The 17,741-nt window shown below is 45.2% G+C and overlaps 1 protein-coding gene across 2 annotated transcripts; it reads right to left on the bottom strand.

Moving 5' to 3' along the window:
* Positions 1–253: 253 nt before the first annotated feature.
* On the bottom strand, positions 254–17,503 carry Wdr61 (WD repeat domain 61). 2 transcript variants are annotated; one of them, XM_005393444.2, is made up of 11 exons: positions 17,414–17,503; positions 13,290–13,580; positions 12,632–12,659; positions 10,943–11,048; positions 10,513–10,685; positions 6,344–6,492; positions 5,935–6,028; positions 4,763–4,856; positions 4,434–4,526; positions 3,245–3,323; positions 254–536 (listed from the first exon to the last, which is right to left on the bottom strand). In XM_005393444.2, the coding sequence occupies exons 2-11, from the start codon at positions 13,299–13,301 to the stop codon at positions 447–449; spliced, it is 918 nt and encodes a 305-aa protein (XP_005393501.1). In that variant the 5' UTR covers positions 13,302–13,580; positions 17,414–17,503; the 3' UTR covers positions 254–446. The 2 variants fall into 2 exon arrangements, with proteins under 2 accessions (XP_005393501.1, XP_005393500.1); XM_005393443.2 differs by lacking the exon at positions 17,414–17,503 and adding an exon at positions 13,667–14,270.
* Positions 17,504–17,741: the final 238 nt, after the last annotated feature.

Consider the following 17,741-nt stretch of genomic DNA (forward strand, 5'->3'; position numbering starts at 1 on the left):
GAGGGAGAGTATTGTGGACAATTTGAATGTACTGAACAGAAGGATCCTCAGGTGGCCAGAACCACAGGCTGCGCCCACCCAGCCAGACACCGTTTCCTTCAGGATTCCATTCTCCAGGACGCCAAGGGTGCTCAGGAGTCAGTCCAGGGAAGGGGACTGTGTTTCCAAGCGGCAAAGCTCACAGCACCCAGCTGCTCCTCTCTCTGTTCTCTGGCAACAGATGAACCAAGAAAGAAGCACGTCCACCAACAGGGGCGTTGCGTCAAGAGTTCTTTATTAAAGTATGAACAGCATTTCCATTAAAACAGGAAAATGTTGATACTGTGTCTACAAAATGAGTCTCTGCTACAATATGTGCTCAGTTTCTTAATTTAAATGCACATAAAAGGAATGTCCCAACAATCTGCACATCTTTTCCACAGCGTTAGCCTTGTAGATGCTGATGTCTAAATTGGACAATCATAGATGTGAATTTCCTGGTCATCTCCAACAGACACGATTTTTGAGCCATTTCCATTGTATTTTACTCCCCAGACCTGTAAATTTTAAAAAGTCTATTAATATTTTATTCTTTCTGAAGACTGTTTACAAGATGAACATCCTCATTTACTTCTCATTATTCTGAATCTAGAAAAATACTTCGGGGTGTTACTGTAGTTCCTAAATGAGAGGACGGCAGCTTCTCTTTAACCAGGCACCTTCCTTTTGTGTCAGTTAGTCATGGCCCCACCCTGAACATTTTTTAATTTTTTCAATCAGATTTTATTGGTATACTTTAGATACACATAATCACATTCATCATAGAGAATCTGCACCTGTACATAACATAACTTGCTTTTTTCCCCATTCCCCGACCCTCCCTTCAACCCCTCCCCTCCCCATTTACAAAAGCTTTGTTTCCATGTTTTTCTTCTTATTTTAACTTTTTCCTTCTTTCCTTTCCCCTTCTCCCTGTTCCCCTCCCCATCTGAACATTTTCTTCTTATTTCACAATACCTATTATACATTTTGGTCCTTTTTTACACTTTTGGCTTCTCACACCAGAGAATGCGGTATTTACACATGTGTCCAATTTATTTCATTTAAAGAGTATGGACTCAAGGTGCATCCGCTTTCCTAGAAATGTCTTGAGTGTACCCTTCTTTATAAGAGAGTAGTACCCCATTGTATAAAAAAAACCACATCTTCATCCATTCACAAGTTGATGGGCACTTAAGTTATTTCCAAGATTTGGCTATTACAAACTGCAGCTATAAACATATGTATGCATATATATCTGCAGTATGATGCTTTTAATTCTTTCGGGAAGACATCCAGGAGGGGTATGGCTCAGTCAAATGGGACTCCTAGTTTTTTGAGGAATCTCCACACTGATTTCCACAGTGGTTGTACCAGTCTATACTCCCACCAACAGTGGAGAAGGGTTCCTTTTCCCTCACAGCCCAACAGCATTTACTACTGGTTGATTTCTTGTTAACAGCCATTTCTTCCGGGGTGAGATGGAATCTCAGTGTTGTTTTAGTTTGCATCTCTCAAATGACCATGATGTTGAACATTTTTTCATATATTTATTTGCTGTTTGCACTTCTTCATCTGAGAAGTGTATATCCATCTCAGATGCACATTTCTGGATTGGGTCTTTAAATTTGGGGGGGGGTCTGATTTTTTTTTTTTAGTTCTTTGTATGTTCTCAATAGTAATCCTAAAAAAAAAATTTTAAAAATACAGTAATCTTGTATCTGAGGAACAGCTGGCAAACATTTTTTCCCCACACTTAGGTTGTCTCTTCACTCAGTTGTTGGTTTCTCTTGCTGTGCAAAAGCGACAATCTGCATCTTTAAAAAGATGAGATCTCAGTTGTTGATTCTTTGTGATAGTTCCGGTGCGATCAGGATTTTATTCATAAAATCTTTGCCTACACCAATGTCTTCAAGAGATTTATCTATTCTATCTTCCAGCAGATTTAATGTTTCTGTTTTAATATTTATAACCATTTTTATTTCTATACTAACTAGGATAATCTACAACTCTTGCAAAGATTCCGAATCCAGAAGATGGCCATGGCATCCACAAGGGACCAGCATTTATGCTGCCAGGAGACCCATATGCCATGGTCACTTTCTACAAAAAAACACTGCCAGCTGCTCATTCCGTCCCACACACATTGCCCTGGTCTGTAACTTCTGCTTCTTATTAGAGTCCTGGGAGCCAGCCACCATGGGCACCACTGATTTTATGAGCCGTGCAGTCAATAAACAGCTTCACACTTCCTTCCCAGGCGGAGTTGATGACCATCAAGACTGCCTTTCATACTGTGAGGCAGTTCTAGGGGGTCAGGCTGTCACCCTGGCTGTGAGATGTACTTTCTCTGCAAAGCAGCATGTGGACCCCCACACAGGGCCACACAACACCAGGACTTACTCCCTTAAGTCCAGCAGTGGACTGTCAAGATCAAGACCAACCCCCAGGACTTTACTGGCCACAATGTAAGAAAGAATGAATCCACATGAGCAATTAGTTAACTTCATTCCAAGCTGCATTCCAAAAGAAATCTATACGCATCTGGAAACATCCAGAGTATGTTAAGAGCCAACTTTATGCAGCAGTGGGGTTTTACTCATATGCTGACTAGTTCCTAAACCCTGATCCTCAGAGTGGTTGGGGTCAGCAGCCTGCTGTCCCTTTGGGGCGTGTGACAGGCACAATATCAGGCCCACAGGAGAGATGCTGGGTCAGAATTGCAGTTTAGCTAGGAGACCCCCAGGGGCCATGTGCACATTAAGACCAACAAGTAGCACATGATGATACTTCACACCTTGGTAAAGATACAGACAGAAGCTCCTTTCAAAATTGGAAATAAAATCCAAACAACTTGTAGGAGTTTCCCTTCTAGTATATTAAAGAACAACCCCATCTCTTTGGACAGTTCTAAAAATGGCAAACGGTAAGCTGGCAAAGACAGCGTCTGACGAGCATAGCCCTTCCTGAGCTGGTCCAGGCCTGGAGAGGACCAGAGAGGCCCAGCAAGAGGCTGTGCTTGTGCACGCTGTCATGCAGGCAGGGACACCCCTGTGGTGCTAGGTGACAGCAAGTCCTGGGCTCATCTAGACAGACATTAGCAGCAGCAGTCCCAATCCCAGGGGTTTACCACTCTCCACTCGAGGGTAGGAAAATAAAACTGTTCCCGCAAAGGACTCAGACAATGCTGCAATCTAAAGAAAAAGACACTTTAATTATTCCATACCTGATCCTGGTGATCAAAGAAGGTGTGAACACAAGTCCTTGTGCCAACATCCCACACTTTCACACTTTTGTCAGATGAACTGTATCAAAAAGCGAACGTCAGTGTCAGGAATGGTTCCAGACAAGTTTGAAGCAGAATATGACCCCAAAACCCTCACACTCATCCACCATCAGCGGCCGCTCAACAGGCGCAGGTCAGGGCAGGTTCAGCTCGGTGGCCCCTCTCAGGGGAGCTGTCCTCCTGAGACTCCGCCTGTAGGTGCTGTTGTCAGGAGGCCCCGGCCTATCTATCGCCCCAGTTGAAGCTTCAAATAAAGGCTCTGGGGGGGCCTCCAGACCACCAAGCAGAACCCTTATGCTGTCTGCCCCCTGGGTCCAGCCATGGTGGCCACTCCAGACCTGAACATACTCAGATGAAGAAGCAGAACAGTTTTCTTTCCACTGAGGATTGAACCCATTAAGGTCCATCCCCAGCACTTATTATTACTTTTATTTCAAGAGAGGGTGTCCGTAAGTGTCTAAGTTGCCCAGACTGAGCTGGAACTTGTGATTCTTCTACCTCCATCTTGCAAAGTACTGGGATTGCAGGTGTGTGTGATTACGCCCAGCTCAGAATCACATATTTTAAATTACTGTTGAAACACAGGCATACCTCAGAATAGCTGTAGGTAGAAGCCTAGATTTATAAGAAAAACCTGAGTTTAACTGTTCAAAAGATTTCACCTTTGTTCCAGCTAAGGCCAACTAAGTTCATTATTTACATGATAAAAACTTAATATTTTTTTTTTTTTTTGGTCTTTTTGAGACAGGGTCTTGCTATGTAGTTCAGGCTAGCCTTGAGCTCACTTTGTAGCCTCAGCTGATCTCGAACTCACAGCAATCCTCCTGCCTCAGCCTCCTAAGTGCTGGGATTACAGGTGTGCACCACCACGTCTGGCCATAAATAAAAACTTTAAGAACTACAGAAAATAAAGGCAACTTGAATTTTAGTTTTTTTTGGTTTTTCTCCGGTACCAGGAACCAAACTCATGACCTTGTGCTTGCCAGGCAGGCGCTTTGCCGCTGAGCTAAATCCCCAGCCCCGGCAACTTGAATTTTAAAAGCACCAGTCTCCAAACTTTAAGGCAACTAATTCCAGAAGACATCTTCATCTTCTGAGCATTTTAGAAACTGCAATGAATCCTGAGTACCTGGAGACGAAGTGAGTGTCATCAGGACAGAAGGCCACGTTCAGCACCCAGGAGGCATGGCCGCTCAGCGTGCCGGCCAGGTTGGCATGCTGTCTGCAAGGAGGCAGGGCACACACGACAAGGGTGAGGGCGTTAACTTGCATATCCCTTCCCACCGCCCTGAGGACTCAAAGGCAAAGGCACCCAGTGGAGGCAGGTGGCAACTGGGGAGACCAGGGTGACTGACAGAACCTGACTGTAGGTACCTACTGAGAGGGACAGGAAGGGGGATTCCTAGTAACAAAGGGACAGAGCAACCACTGGTGTTGAGTGCCACGCCTTCAACTCACACATCATAGATCTTGATGTAGCCATCATCGGATGCAGTGACAAGGAGCTGAGAGTCCGGAGAAAAGGTCAAGGAGCGGATGGGCATGGCATGGCCTGGAATTCACAAAGACCCTGTCAATCCTGGCAAATCACTGCTGCTTTATATGGCTTTCCACTGCTATGTCCCTTTGAATGACCATGCATCACTGAGCTAAAACTGCCCTGCTGCTTCCATAAAAAAAAAAAAAAAAAGATAGCTGGGCAGGGTGAGGCACGCCTGTAATCCTAGCACTCTGGGAGGCTGAGGCAGGAGGATCCCAAGTTCCAGCCCAGCCTGGGCAACTTAGTGACTTACATGAAATGAAAAAACAAAAAAGGCTGGGGATCTGCCTCAGTGTGAGGGTCCTAGGCTTAATCCTTAGTACTGAAGAAAAAAAAAGGAAAGTATCGAGTGGGCTTTTCATCTTAGTGTTCTAGAAACACCCACCTAACCCCAGCCTGTGCTCCTGGAGCCACTTCTCCTTGGCCCCCTTTCCTGAGGAGCTGGGCCTCAACATAACATTGCTTTAAAAGACTCGTCTGGGGGTGGAGATATAGCTCAGTGGCACAGCGCCTGCCTAGTAAGCACAAGGTCCTGAGTTCCATTTCCTGTACCAAAACAAAACTACTCTGCTACAGATAGGGCCAAACATGGAAATAAGCATTGTGGGGTTGGACAAATAACATATTATTTCCCCATCAAATCTTTCATGGCTAGAATTCAAAATAACACAAAAGAATGTGTAAATCTAGTTGCCCTCCCACCCACACTGCTCTTTGGCTCCTGGGGGCCACCAATGTGACCATTATCAAATTAACAACATAAAAGAGCTGCCTTCCAGCCAAAAGTTCTTCCGAACCAAAAATAACAGAAACAGACCCTTACATGGCTAAGGTAATTAACACATAAATAAAAAGCAAGGGAATTCACCAAAACAAGCAACTAACTCTGCCAGAACTAAAACACAGTTAAAACTAGTGACAAGCCTAAACTAGTGAGAATCCTAAAACTTGGAGCCCTTTCAGTTTTACAACTGAGATGAAATGATTTTTCCAGTCTAATGTTTATCTGTTATTCAACAGCATATAAAGAAAAAATAATTTCCTCTGTAATCTGATAACCCAGTTTGTACAAAATCAGGAGGAGCTATACCTTCCAGCGTATGCAGAAGTTTCCCTGTTGCAATATCAAAAATATTGATGATTCCATCTATGGCCCCACTGGCCAGGTACTTCCCGTCAGGACTCTGTCGAGAGAACAGAAGATGAGCCCTCTGGGACTCCTGCTGTTACTCCATCCCTGCTGAACACAAGTCAGCCTCCTCGGGCTCCAGGCTTAACCAGCCAGCGGCTACCACACCATCAAGATCAAGGCACAGGGGCTGGGGATTTAGCTCAGCGGCAAAAGCGCCTGCCTGGCAAGCGCAAGGTCGTGAGTTCGGTCCCCGGTACCGGAGAAAAACCAAAACCAAAAAAAAAAAAAGATCAAGGCACAGGTGATGAGATACTGCAAGGGTAAATGTGAGGAACCAAAAAGACAAGAGAACGCCATGTTTCCTTACATAGGCAATACTGAGAATGAACTTTCCTCTTGTGTCCAAAGAATATTCTTTTTTCCCACTTTCCACTCCAAAAATGTTCACTTTCCCCACGTGAGTTCCTGTGGCCAGATACTGGGAATCCGGAGAAAAGGCCAAAGTCCAGGCATCCACTAAAAGGAAAAAAGAAGGGAAAAATAAAGTGAGAAAAGATCTGATCCTGGTTTTAAAAACTGAAGTTTAAGCAAGTGATACATGCTTTAAAATCAGTAAATCCATCCTGTTTCTCAGAATTTTGTTAAAACACTGATTCTTTACCACATTTTGTTTCAGGACTTCTCCACTGTTATTAAAAATAGGACAATACCAAGTGTTAGCTAGCAAGATGTGGTAAGACCAGGACCCCACACACAGGTGGGAACGTCAAGTGGGAAATCTGTGAAAATCAGGGTGAAAGCAAACACTTATCACAGTAGCCAGCAATTCCACTCCCAGGCAGCTACGAGAAATGAAACACTCAAGAAAAATGAATCGTGTCCACAGAGACACGCACACCCATGCTCATAGCAGCTGTGTTCACACACCAACCAACTGGCGAATGGATAAACAGAAAGTGGTTCCTGCTCACAACAGAATGCTTTTTGGCAATAAAAAGGAATAAACCTATGCCGCAACGTGGATGAAACTCAGAAACATACTAAAGAAACAATGAAGACATAGAAGACAATACAATTCCATTTATGTGCCTTTTTTTTTTTTTTTTTTTTTTTTTCAGAAAAGGCAAGACGAGAGAAAGCAAGCAGCTCGCCGCTGCTTATGGCTGAGGGGAATGCAGGGGCCAACTACATGGGCACAGAGGGTCCGATACCACACTGGCTCGATGGTGTACAACTGTGGAAACCGGGTCAGCGAGCAAACCACATACTTCAGATGGTGAATTTCATGGCGTAATTAGAGAAGTGAGATTTCATCTAAATTTAAAACTATAAATAGGGGCTGGGACTATAGCTCAGCAGCACAGCACCTGCCAGGCAAGCGCAAGGTCCTGAGTTCAATTCTCAGTACCAAAAAAAAAAAACTATGAATAAATGAAGAGGTACAAAATTATATATGTCAAAGTAGTTACCACAAATCAATAAGGCAGGAATCCATTAGTTTTGAAGTCACATCACACATCTGAGTCGCCTTCCAGAGTTCAATCTGAGTGTCCCTGACACTCTTCAGTCACATCTGAGGGTCTGGGGAGCGCCCACCTCCACCTGGACCACAGAGGGCACCAGTATGAGGGACCCATGTCTTGCAGAGGCCACCCTTAGGTGCTTGGGGGCGGGCACAAGAACAACACTGCCCCCACTGCCACCTGGGCCAGTTTCAGAGCCTAGTCTTACATGGGACCCCCACCCCTATGTCTGCCCCCTTCTGTCCTTTGCCCAGGAACTCTGGGGTATTTTTAATATACAAGTCTCTGGGACTTTTCACACATATACATCCAAAGCAATAATAAATCATTTAACTCAATCACTTTACTCATATGTTTGTTTTCAAAACAAAATTTACCTCATAAGTGCTCAATGAATCAACAAGACCTTAAAAAACTTTATTATATTCAATTGCTCGGAAGGGTGTTTTAGATATACCTGTTCCTACATGATAGAGATGTTTATTCTGACAGGATAATGTTTTTTTTCCCCTGTCCACACCCACAGGGCAGCCCAGTTCCCAGAAAAGGCCTGCAAGATCTCTGTCAACAAGCCTTTGCCTGCCTCTGTAGAACATGTGCCAGTCAGGCCCGTTTAGAATTATGTCTTATTTCACTGCAATTAGCCGTTTATAGGAATAATGGCTAGTAGGAAACCTACTTTCCAGTCCTCAAAGCTTAATAAAACCTTCCTTCTAAGTTATTTTTGTATTTCCCTATTAACTGCTTTGCAAGGAGGAATTTTTACTACCAAATACCCTTACGTTGTTCAAAACCGGAAGAACACTTCTCATCCCTCAACTAAACTCTGCACTCTTAAGATTTAACATTTGCAGCATAAATGTTCTTTTCAGTCTCCAAGTCCCACCTGCTCTCTGAAAGGTGGGCCGTGTGGGCACCTGAAGCTGAGGGGCTCTGCGATCTTTGCTCTTCCTCAGTGTTAGCTACTAAAAGACACATCCGGGGGAGGACAGACGCAGAGCTGTCCTCCCAGTTTGGCTTTCTTCTACCTCCTCCTGTACATCTCAGGACAGGGATTTTTGCCTGCTGTTTCTGTTCCTTCTATGTCGGTTCATACTCTCAATGTGTATTTTCAAGCTAGGTATAACCAAGTGTCGGATTTCCCTCCATTCCTTGGAGGGCCTAAACTCATCAAGGAGGTGAATCTTCTGATGAATTCAGCTGCTTTTGTTTTCAAACAATTCAGCTGTTTGGTGACTCAGGTCTAGTTTTGTGCAGATTCCAACCCCTCTATTCTTTCTAGGATCTTATTTCTTGACACCCCTGCCCCTTGGAGAATACAGACACCATCTGTCACAGAAGGCCAGAAGGACACATCCTTTGCCTGGAAACAATGCAACATTCATTTCCTCAGCTGTGAAGACTGCTGGGCCACAAAAAGCATGCAATGACCAGTGTTACAGCTCCTGGGAGGGCACAGGTACCCAAGAAGAAAGAGCAGCAACAGATTTGCCCCTTCCTTCTTTATTAAGATGCTCCTTGTACTCAGAGTCCTGACAGACTATGCACGACAGCTGGGACCCTGCCGTCTGCGAGTCATATGAGCAGGGCACAGGCAAGATGGCCGCCTTGCAAGACAGAGTTAGGGCAACCTTTTCCAAGCACATATCCCAGCTCACACACTCTGAAAACCGTGATTTAGTGGATCCAAAATAGGGCCTAGGCATGCACATTCCTTTGAACTCTCCAGTGGTGAGAATCAGAGACAAGGACTGCTGCTTCCCAGGACATCAGCACCGTTTCCAGATTGCCCACCCTCCTTGCAGTCAGGAACAGCATCCTTTCCAGCATCACAGTGGCAATGCAGTATAACTAGTAGAGGCAAATCCATTGGGGAATCGGTCACTGCATCCCCTAAGCAGCCCTTCCATGATCCACCCGTTGAAGGGCACTCAGTACCCGGGGCAGAACAGGCTCTGCTGGTGAACAGCAGGCTAAAGGGATTCTGAGTGCCGTACTGCTTGTTCCCCATTAACCCAGCCTACTGAAACGGTTCATTCCCATCACCTTGGATGATGCTTTAAGGCAGAGGATAAGATCACACTGTCTAGAATAAGAGACAAATAACAGGAGACAGGGAAGATCGATCTTTTGGAAATGGGGAAGGGACCAAAAAGGTGGGAGGGGAAGGGGCTATAAAAAGAATTAAGCTGTATTACGTCCATGTACCAACTTCCCCAAGATGAACATGATCATTATGTACTGCAAATATGTACTGATAAAAAAGCCTAGGAAAAAAAGATTAAGCTACCCTAGAGTACTTTTAAAAAATTAATGAATTTGTTGTCTTAAAGGTTTCATATCACTCACATACTAGAAACCAGGCAGGTACACTGCAATTAGTGGAGGTCATCACCACACACCTCTATAAAGACACAATCTTCTATGTGCTGAGCTTCAAGGCAGTGAACGAAGCAACTCAGAATAAGGCGAATAAAGAACCATTAGACCACCCAAACACAGGTCTACAGCCTACACTGGCAATTCTGAAACCCACCTAGCCCTGAAAACTAAGTGTTTTTATTTTTGGTTTGTGGCAGCACTGGGGATTGAACCCTGGGCCTTCGCACTGAACTACATTCCCAAGCCCTTATTTTTATTTATTAGAGGCAGGGTCTCATTAAGTTACCCAGGCTGGGCTCAGACTTTCATCATCCTGCCTCAGGCTCCCAGAGTACTGTGAAAATTATTAGTTTTTTCTTCAGCTTAGAACCAATTAATCTAGCATCAAAAGCAGACCAGAACTAATTAACGTAAGGCTACTTCTAGCCTTTATTTATCTTAGTACAAACACCCATGTTTAGCTGCAGTCTCAGTGTTTGACTACACCAGAGGCATGAATAACGTATAGTTCCTATACCCACATCAGTCCTCTCAAATCTGAAAAAGCCTAATCAATAAACACATACATCTCAAAGGGCTTTGAAAAGGAACTGTGAACCTCTAGGACCTCCCCTAAACAGAAAACTCTTACCAGGTCCTGCATCTATAGACTTTATTTGTTTGCCATTTTCCAAGTCCCAGAGACGAATGTGGGCATCCAGAGAGCTGGACGCAGCAATAGGCAGAGTGTGGCTGATGTCCACAGACACCACCCCCAGCTGATGTCCCTCCAGGCTCCACTGCAGGTCCAGCCTCTCATCACACCTGCATGCAGGGACAGAGAAATAAATGAACAGCTTCACATACAAGACGGTGGTTTTTGTTTTTTTTTTTTTTTTAACAAATAAATAAATAAATGGGCTTTAATACCAAATAACAGGAAAAGAAGAGAGCAAACATAAGCTGCTGTCTCATATTACCATACAGCTACTGCTTTCTGTTCTAGAAAAACATAGATACTTCCCTGATTGCAATCTGGGAGCCCAATTTTCCAAGCTCTGTGTTAGAGGAGGCGCACTCACCATTTCCAGACCTTCACTAGGTCGTCCAGGGATCCTGTGACCACCGTTTCAGAGTTTTCCTTCTTGTTTGTCCCCCAGGCAACAGACCAAATAGCATCATCATGGGCTAGAAGGGAAAGCACTTCACTTACAAAGTTCCTGTGCACGCAACTTCTACATTTAGTGACAAAATGAAGCTGAAATACTGTCCAATGATTCTGAGCTACCATCTACTTCTGTCTGTCTGCTTAAATGCTTCACAGGCATTTTCCCTTTTATTGCAATTATGGGTGACATATGCGGAGCAGAGGTTCTGAAGAAGCCACCTGCCCTAAAACACACATTAACCAGGTGGGGAGGCAGAACCAGAATGAGCCAATCCCAACCCCAATGCCCTTTCTGCTGGCGTACTTCCCACCCAAGGCTAGACAAGGAAAACCAGCAGTGACCTGCTCCTACAAGAAAGACCTAAATTCAATAGGAAATGGATCTTGGAGCTCTTTGGAAACCAGCAGACAGTTCAACTGTCAACAGTGCAGGTCCAAAAATACAGAAGTTGCCTTTTACTACAAATGTTTTTATTGTGCTTAATAAGCCAGATAATTATGCTAGTCCTCTTACAAGTGTTGTCTCAATCACAATCATCCTATGAAAGAGGTACTACTCAGTCCACCCTCACTTTATAGACAAGGAATTAGAGGCTTAAAGAAGCCTAGAGGCTCACCCGAGTCACAAAGCTTACAAGGGGCAGAGCTAGGATTCAAACCCAGTCTCTGTTAGGTGAAGTCCCCCTCAAAGCCAATCCTGCAAGATGTACATCTGGTAGGCCACACAGTTGGTCTGTAGACCGGGGTGGGCATACAAACACGATAAGTACACACAGAAGTGTGATAATGCCAGGGCCATCATTTCAATACACGAATACAAGAGCACTGAACTTAGCTGTGATTCACACGTAGAATCGTGGCTTCCTTTATGATCCCACCTGACCCAAGATCCTGGATGCCACCTGGATGACATTAGCCTCATACAAAGGAGTTGGTGGATGCTGTACTGCTCACCTATATTTGTTAGCTAAGACGGATGCTTTGGCTTAAACTTCAGACAGTAGAGTCACCCACTTGGAGTGAAAGAGTTTGATTACGCCTCCTAGGCCTCCCAAATACACTGAAGCTGTGAAGAAACGAGACCCTGCACAAATGCTGCTCCCCTCAGGTGTAAGATCTATGTCACTGTGGAGTCATTGGCCCACACTGGACTACGAGCTCCCATCTGCTCCCAGGCCCACCAGGGCTACTGCCGCACAGCCCGCCCCACACAGGGGCCTTGAAAGTCATCTCATCTGTGCTGAGAGGTAAGCGGTGTCCTGAGCTCTGGGCTGGCGTGAGTCCACCTGCCTGGCTGAGCCGGCATGAACACAGCTCTGAAGCTCAAAGCTTCCCCGCCCTCCTGGCACCTGGAAAGCTCAGTTACCGCTTCTCAGCCTGGAGCTCTTATCTGTCACTTGACTCCTGCTTCTTCCTTTTAGTCGGCTACCCAGTTTTTGTTTCTTTCTAAATGTGTGAGTTCTCAGCTGCCTCTGCCTACTGTTCTGCAAAGTGAGAGCACCTGGGACCGGCCTGTCAGGCTGGCGTGACATCTCAAAGAAACCAGGGAGAACAAACTTTTCATACAGTGGCATGGATCTGCTTGAACAGGCAGGCTCCTTACCTTGCTCTTGTTTGAAGAGAATACTGTACTGAAAAAGAACAGAAGCCACAATAAGCCACCGCTCAGATGCTGGCCATCCCACACTGCTCCTGGAGTTCCCCAAGGGGATTGAGTCTGCTGTGCTAGCCTCTCCCTCTGCCACTGCCTGGACAGCCTGACAGGTCGAGCCAGACTCGTACAATCACCATCAGAAAAAAATCAATTCTTAAAGATACTGATGTTTCCCACTCGACTACTGCCACCCCCTATGCCCACAGAAGGCCAAGAAATTGTTTTCCTTTTCCACTCTGATCACTCAGGAGTCCAGTTTGCAGTTGTACAAGGCTGCACAGCCTGTATAACTCGTTACTTTTGTCGCTGATTATATTTGAAAGTGGTTTCTCCTGTTCCTGATCTTTGTATTTGTGTACAAATTCTTTTAAATTACCTCAGTCTCTCTCTACTCTGTGGTGAAGGCTAAATAAACAAATTCTGCTCTTAGTCTGCATTTTACCTATGCCACTGAACCCTGTTGTGACTAGGTACCCAGGGCCACCCAGCTCTTTAGAAAGAGGGCAAGAGTTCAATGCTATCTTCCCGACTCCATACCAGACAACCTACTGGAGCTGAATTTGCCAAAGAGACCAACCAATGTTCTTCCCCTCAACACATGCCTTACCTGGTTGGTCATGTCCTCAACCAAGGCGAAGGGCTAAAAGCCAGACAGCTCTGTGGAAACAACACCAGAGTTTCAATAAGGTGTTGTCAGGGCAGAGGGGGCTACAGGAAGTCCTCTTCACTGAGACAAGATGAGCCTTTGCTAAGGAGCTGCTCTGACAACTATCAGTCCCTGGGATCCTTTCACAGGATCTGCCAAGCCGTGTGGTCTTCTTTCTCCCAGAGACTCAACACTGCCCCCATCAGGTGGATTCTTCTCCCCAACTCTTGCCAGGCTCTGTCCCTTGCTGCTCTTTAGAGACAAAATGCAGATATTAGATAATATTTATCCACTCAGCAAGCAAACTTTCAGGAGTCCAAAAAAGGAAAGGTTCTTACAGTCCATGTAGAAGTCCTTTTTTTGGGTTTTTTTTTCCGGTACCGGGAATTGAACTCACGACCTTCCGCTTGCCAGGCAGGCACTGTGCCGCTGAGCTAAATCCCCAGCCCCTATGTAGAAGTCTTAACCAAAAATGCTTTGAGGACCTACACATAAAGGGCTGAGGGGAGATAAGACTTCCAAAACATATTAAAAGAACCCAACTTAAACATAAACCTAACTTAAAGAATAGATTTAATTTCTCCAGCTACACTAAGGGTTCTGTGTGTGTGTGTGTGTGTGTGTGTGTGATGGAAACTGGGTTGAACCCAGGGCCTTTGCGCCAAGCTATATGCCCAGCACCCCACCCCTACCCCTTTTAAAATTTTGAGACAGGGTTTTGCTAAATTGCCTAGGCTGGGCTCAAACTTGATACACTTCTGCCTTGGCCTCTCAGAGTGCTGGGATTATAGGCACCCAATACCACACTTGGCTATGTTCTTAATATTGTTTGTGCAAAGACCCCTCTAGCAGACTTGAAAAGGGTGTACACCCTTTTGCTGGATATTTTCTTTTGTTTGTTTGTTTTGTTTTTTTTTTTGTTTTTTTTCCAGAACCAGGAATCAAACTCACGACCTTGCACTTGCCAGGCAGGCGCTGTGCTGCTAAGCTAAATCCCCAGCCCCTTGCTGGATGTTTTTAAGAAAGGAAGGCCGGCGATATAGCTCAATGGAGAGCACTTGCCTAGCATGTACCAGGCCTGCAGTTCAAACCTCAGCACAACCAAAGAAAGAAAGAAAGAAAGAAAGAGGGAGGGAAGGAGGGAGGGGGGAGGGAGGGAAGGAAAGAAGGAGGGAGAGAGGAAGGAAGGAAAGAAGGAAGGAAAAGAAGGGAGAAAGAAAGGTAAGAAAATACAGTGAGTTCTCACTATTCATGGCAGTATGTTCTATAAAGTCTCCACAAACACTAAATTAGCAAATAATAAAAAAGCTCTTCATGGAAGCCCAGGATTAGTTCTTAAATCCTCTGATCACAATATTTTTGTCAAATGATCAATAGATAAGCATGTTTTGTGCTTCTGTTTAATAAAGGCATCCTATTGAATATACATTAGTACTGTAATTCATTCATATTGAATTCATGCCTATTATGGTTTGTGTCCAGATGTCTCCCCCAAAGCTTCATGCAGGGCTTATTCAGAAGTGGCTGAATCTAGAGTGTGTGATGCTGGGACTGAGGGTGAGTGATCAGTCTACTGATTGATTTGGTACCACCCTAATCCCAGTAGCCTAGATAGAGTATAAAAGGGGCAGAAATACACTGTTAAGGCCCCTTGTTGCTTTGCTACAGTCTGCCAGCTATGAGCTGCTCTCCTCTTCTAAGCCACTCTGCCTTGAAGCCAGCCAATTATGGACTGACACCTCTACAAACTGTGAGCTTCCCTCCCTTAACTTTGGGTGTCAGGTATTATGTCTCAGCAATGAGAAAAGTAACTAAGACAATGCCAAACACATATATTTTCTCCATAAGACACATCACAACCTGCTTGCACTCAGGAACACTGGACAACACTTTAGCACTATTCTCTAGGGTTATCTTAAACATAGAGTATAAAAAACAAACCTACATGGAGTCTCCATCAAAAAAGCACAAAATTGCAAAAGGCATGGCACCAAACAGAGCACTTGTTTATAGCATGAGCGTGGGAACAAGGCAGAGTGCCAGCTGAGAGCTGAACATCAGACAAATTTTTCACCACTTTGCACATGGAATCCAAAGAATACAAAAGTTTTGCAAGTATTGTCTTTGAAGGTGTAAATAAATTTTAGGAAGCAGAATCCATGAATACTAAGGACAGACTATTAAAATATAATTTTATCAAAACAGGGAAACTAAATTTGTGAGGTGTAAACTACATGCTTTATTAACACATTACACAAGATCTAGCAGCAGGTCTACTAACTACCACAATTTCGAAATGAGATGAACTTAAACATCCTGATAAACTATCTGTAAGCCGGGCGTTGTGATGCACACCTGTAATCCCAGCACTCATGCCTGTAATCCCAGCACTCACACCTGCAATCCCAGCATTCAGGAGGCTGAGGCAGGAGGATCATTGTAAATTCAAGACCAGCCTGGGCATCCAAGTGAGTTCAAGGTCAGCTTGAGCTACATAGCTAGACCCTGTCTCAAAAATACAAAAAAAAAAAAAAAGAAAGAAAGAAAGAAAGAAAGAAACTACCTGTAATTTCCATTCATAACAAACACACTGATTACTGTGGCTTGTTGCCTAAATTCATAATGGAAGAAAATGCTAAATTTCAGTCAAAGATTACGGAACAAAAGGGTGGGTGCAATTTTTCTTCTTACCCAAGTTCATGGCCCCTTCAATCGTATCCACAGAGAGCTCGAGATAATACAGCTAAGACATCCAAGTTCATGTTACTTGCTTTAAATTTGCAAACCCAAAAAGGCTACCAAAGGGTTTCTAAGAATAACAGAAATCTCAAACAAATGATTTCTAAGTAATCCTTGCCAATAGAGATCTTAATCAGGTGGCCAGTGGTCTACTCTTTTGTGACCCAAGAACAAGGTCTTGCCAGGATAGAGACAGAAAAGAATTCGAACCAATTCTGCTGAAACAAACAGCACACAAGCTCTGCTTGAGCTCTAGCCCTCTGCCCAGTGAAGCACAGGCTTAACCTCTTCCCTGTCAATCTGGGCTTCGCATTTGACAAGGGAGAGAAATAATCACAAAGAAGGTAAGAAGACTTTCTTGAAGGCAACTTCCAAAAAGGCAGCTTCCCCAAGACTGGGTTTGATGGTAGAATGAGTGCACATTTGAGGACGCACTATGAATCAGGTCCTATTTTATTTTACTTATTTATTTATTTTTGAGGTTAAGAGCAGAATATATTTATTGAGGGAAAGAAAGCTTCTGTCCAAGAGAGAGACAGAAGGGGGCCCGGGTGGGTTACCCCCAGGTCCTATTTTAAACACGACACATACATTAGCTCATTCAACCCCCATTTAGTAGGTACATTTATTATTATCTCTACTTTCTTCATAAGAAACGTGTGGCTTAGAGAGATTAAGGAAGCTTCCCCAAGGTCAGCCTGACATTTGAAGGTGAAGAAAAGCAATAGCCCACGCTACCAAGATGCCTCATCTCTTACTCCAGCATCTTATCTCATGACAGGTAACTTCAGAGCTAAGAGACCCCGAAGCCTTTTTTCTGGCTACCTTCTCTCCTTGGGAGACTCTCCTCTAATTTTTCCCAGAGAGAATTCATTGCTCGTTCCTCAGAGTTTCCGAAGAGCACACACATGCCTCTGTTAAAGCTCTCAAACACGTCAATAACCTGCGATACTACACGGTACTTAAGGAGCGCCTAGCCTTTGCTTGTTGGTGTTCAGTGCCAGAGAGCTCGGTACCTAAAAGCCGGGTGCAATACGGGGACCTTCGGGTAAGATAGTCCTACGGTCTCCGGGGAGGACTCTCCTGCAGAGAAGCCGGCCCCACCCTCGGGGCTGCACCGAGCGTCCCCAAGATGCACGATCAGGCCACCTCCTGGCCTTCCCTGTCCCCGGCAGCGCGCCACGAGTACGCAGGGTATACGGAGACGGAACCCATCCTCCAGCCCCACATCCCTAAACAAACCTCTCAGAGGTAGCCTCTGGCCCACCCTGCCCAGCTGCCCTCGGGTTCTGGCCGTCAGCCGCCCCCATGACCACCATCCCTAACCTCCGTGAGGACCCACTCACCGCGGCACTTCTGACGTCAGGCTGGAGCGACAGCGGCGCACAGAGATGAGCCAGGCAGAGCCGCGGACTCTGAGCCCGGGCGGGAGGCCACGCCCTTCCCCTTCCGAGGTCACGCCCCGTTCCTTCTCTCCGAAGCAGAACCGCTGGGAACCCGCCCCCCTCAGCGCAGGCGCGGGGAGCTCAGCAAACGCAGGCTCAGATGCACAGGAGGAGGTGGGGTGGGGGGAGGTTAAGTTCTGCTCCTTGGCGCAGGGGTCTGGCTGCCGGGACCCTACCCCTCGTAGCTTGCTGGTGGCTTCCAGAGTTCTGTTGCTTTTCCAACTGCCAG

This window comes from Chinchilla lanigera, unplaced genomic scaffold (assembly GCF_000276665.1).
Source record: "Chinchilla lanigera isolate Chin_1 unplaced genomic scaffold, ChiLan1.0 scaffold00049, whole genome shotgun sequence".
Classification (NCBI taxonomy): domain Eukaryota; kingdom Metazoa; phylum Chordata; class Mammalia; order Rodentia; family Chinchillidae; genus Chinchilla; species Chinchilla lanigera.

Bases quoted from the DNA above. Each gene is read 5' to 3' on its own strand.
- Wdr61 (XM_005393444.2), bottom strand. The intron at 10,686-10,942 runs GTGAGTGCGCCT...CCCTGCATGCAG, and splicing joins CTAGTGAAGGTCTGGAAATG to GTGTGATGAGAGGCTGGACC. The intron at 4,857-5,934 runs GTATAGCTCCTC...TGTGAATTCCAG, and splicing joins ACTTCTGCATACGCTGGAAG to GCCATGCCATGCCCATCCGC.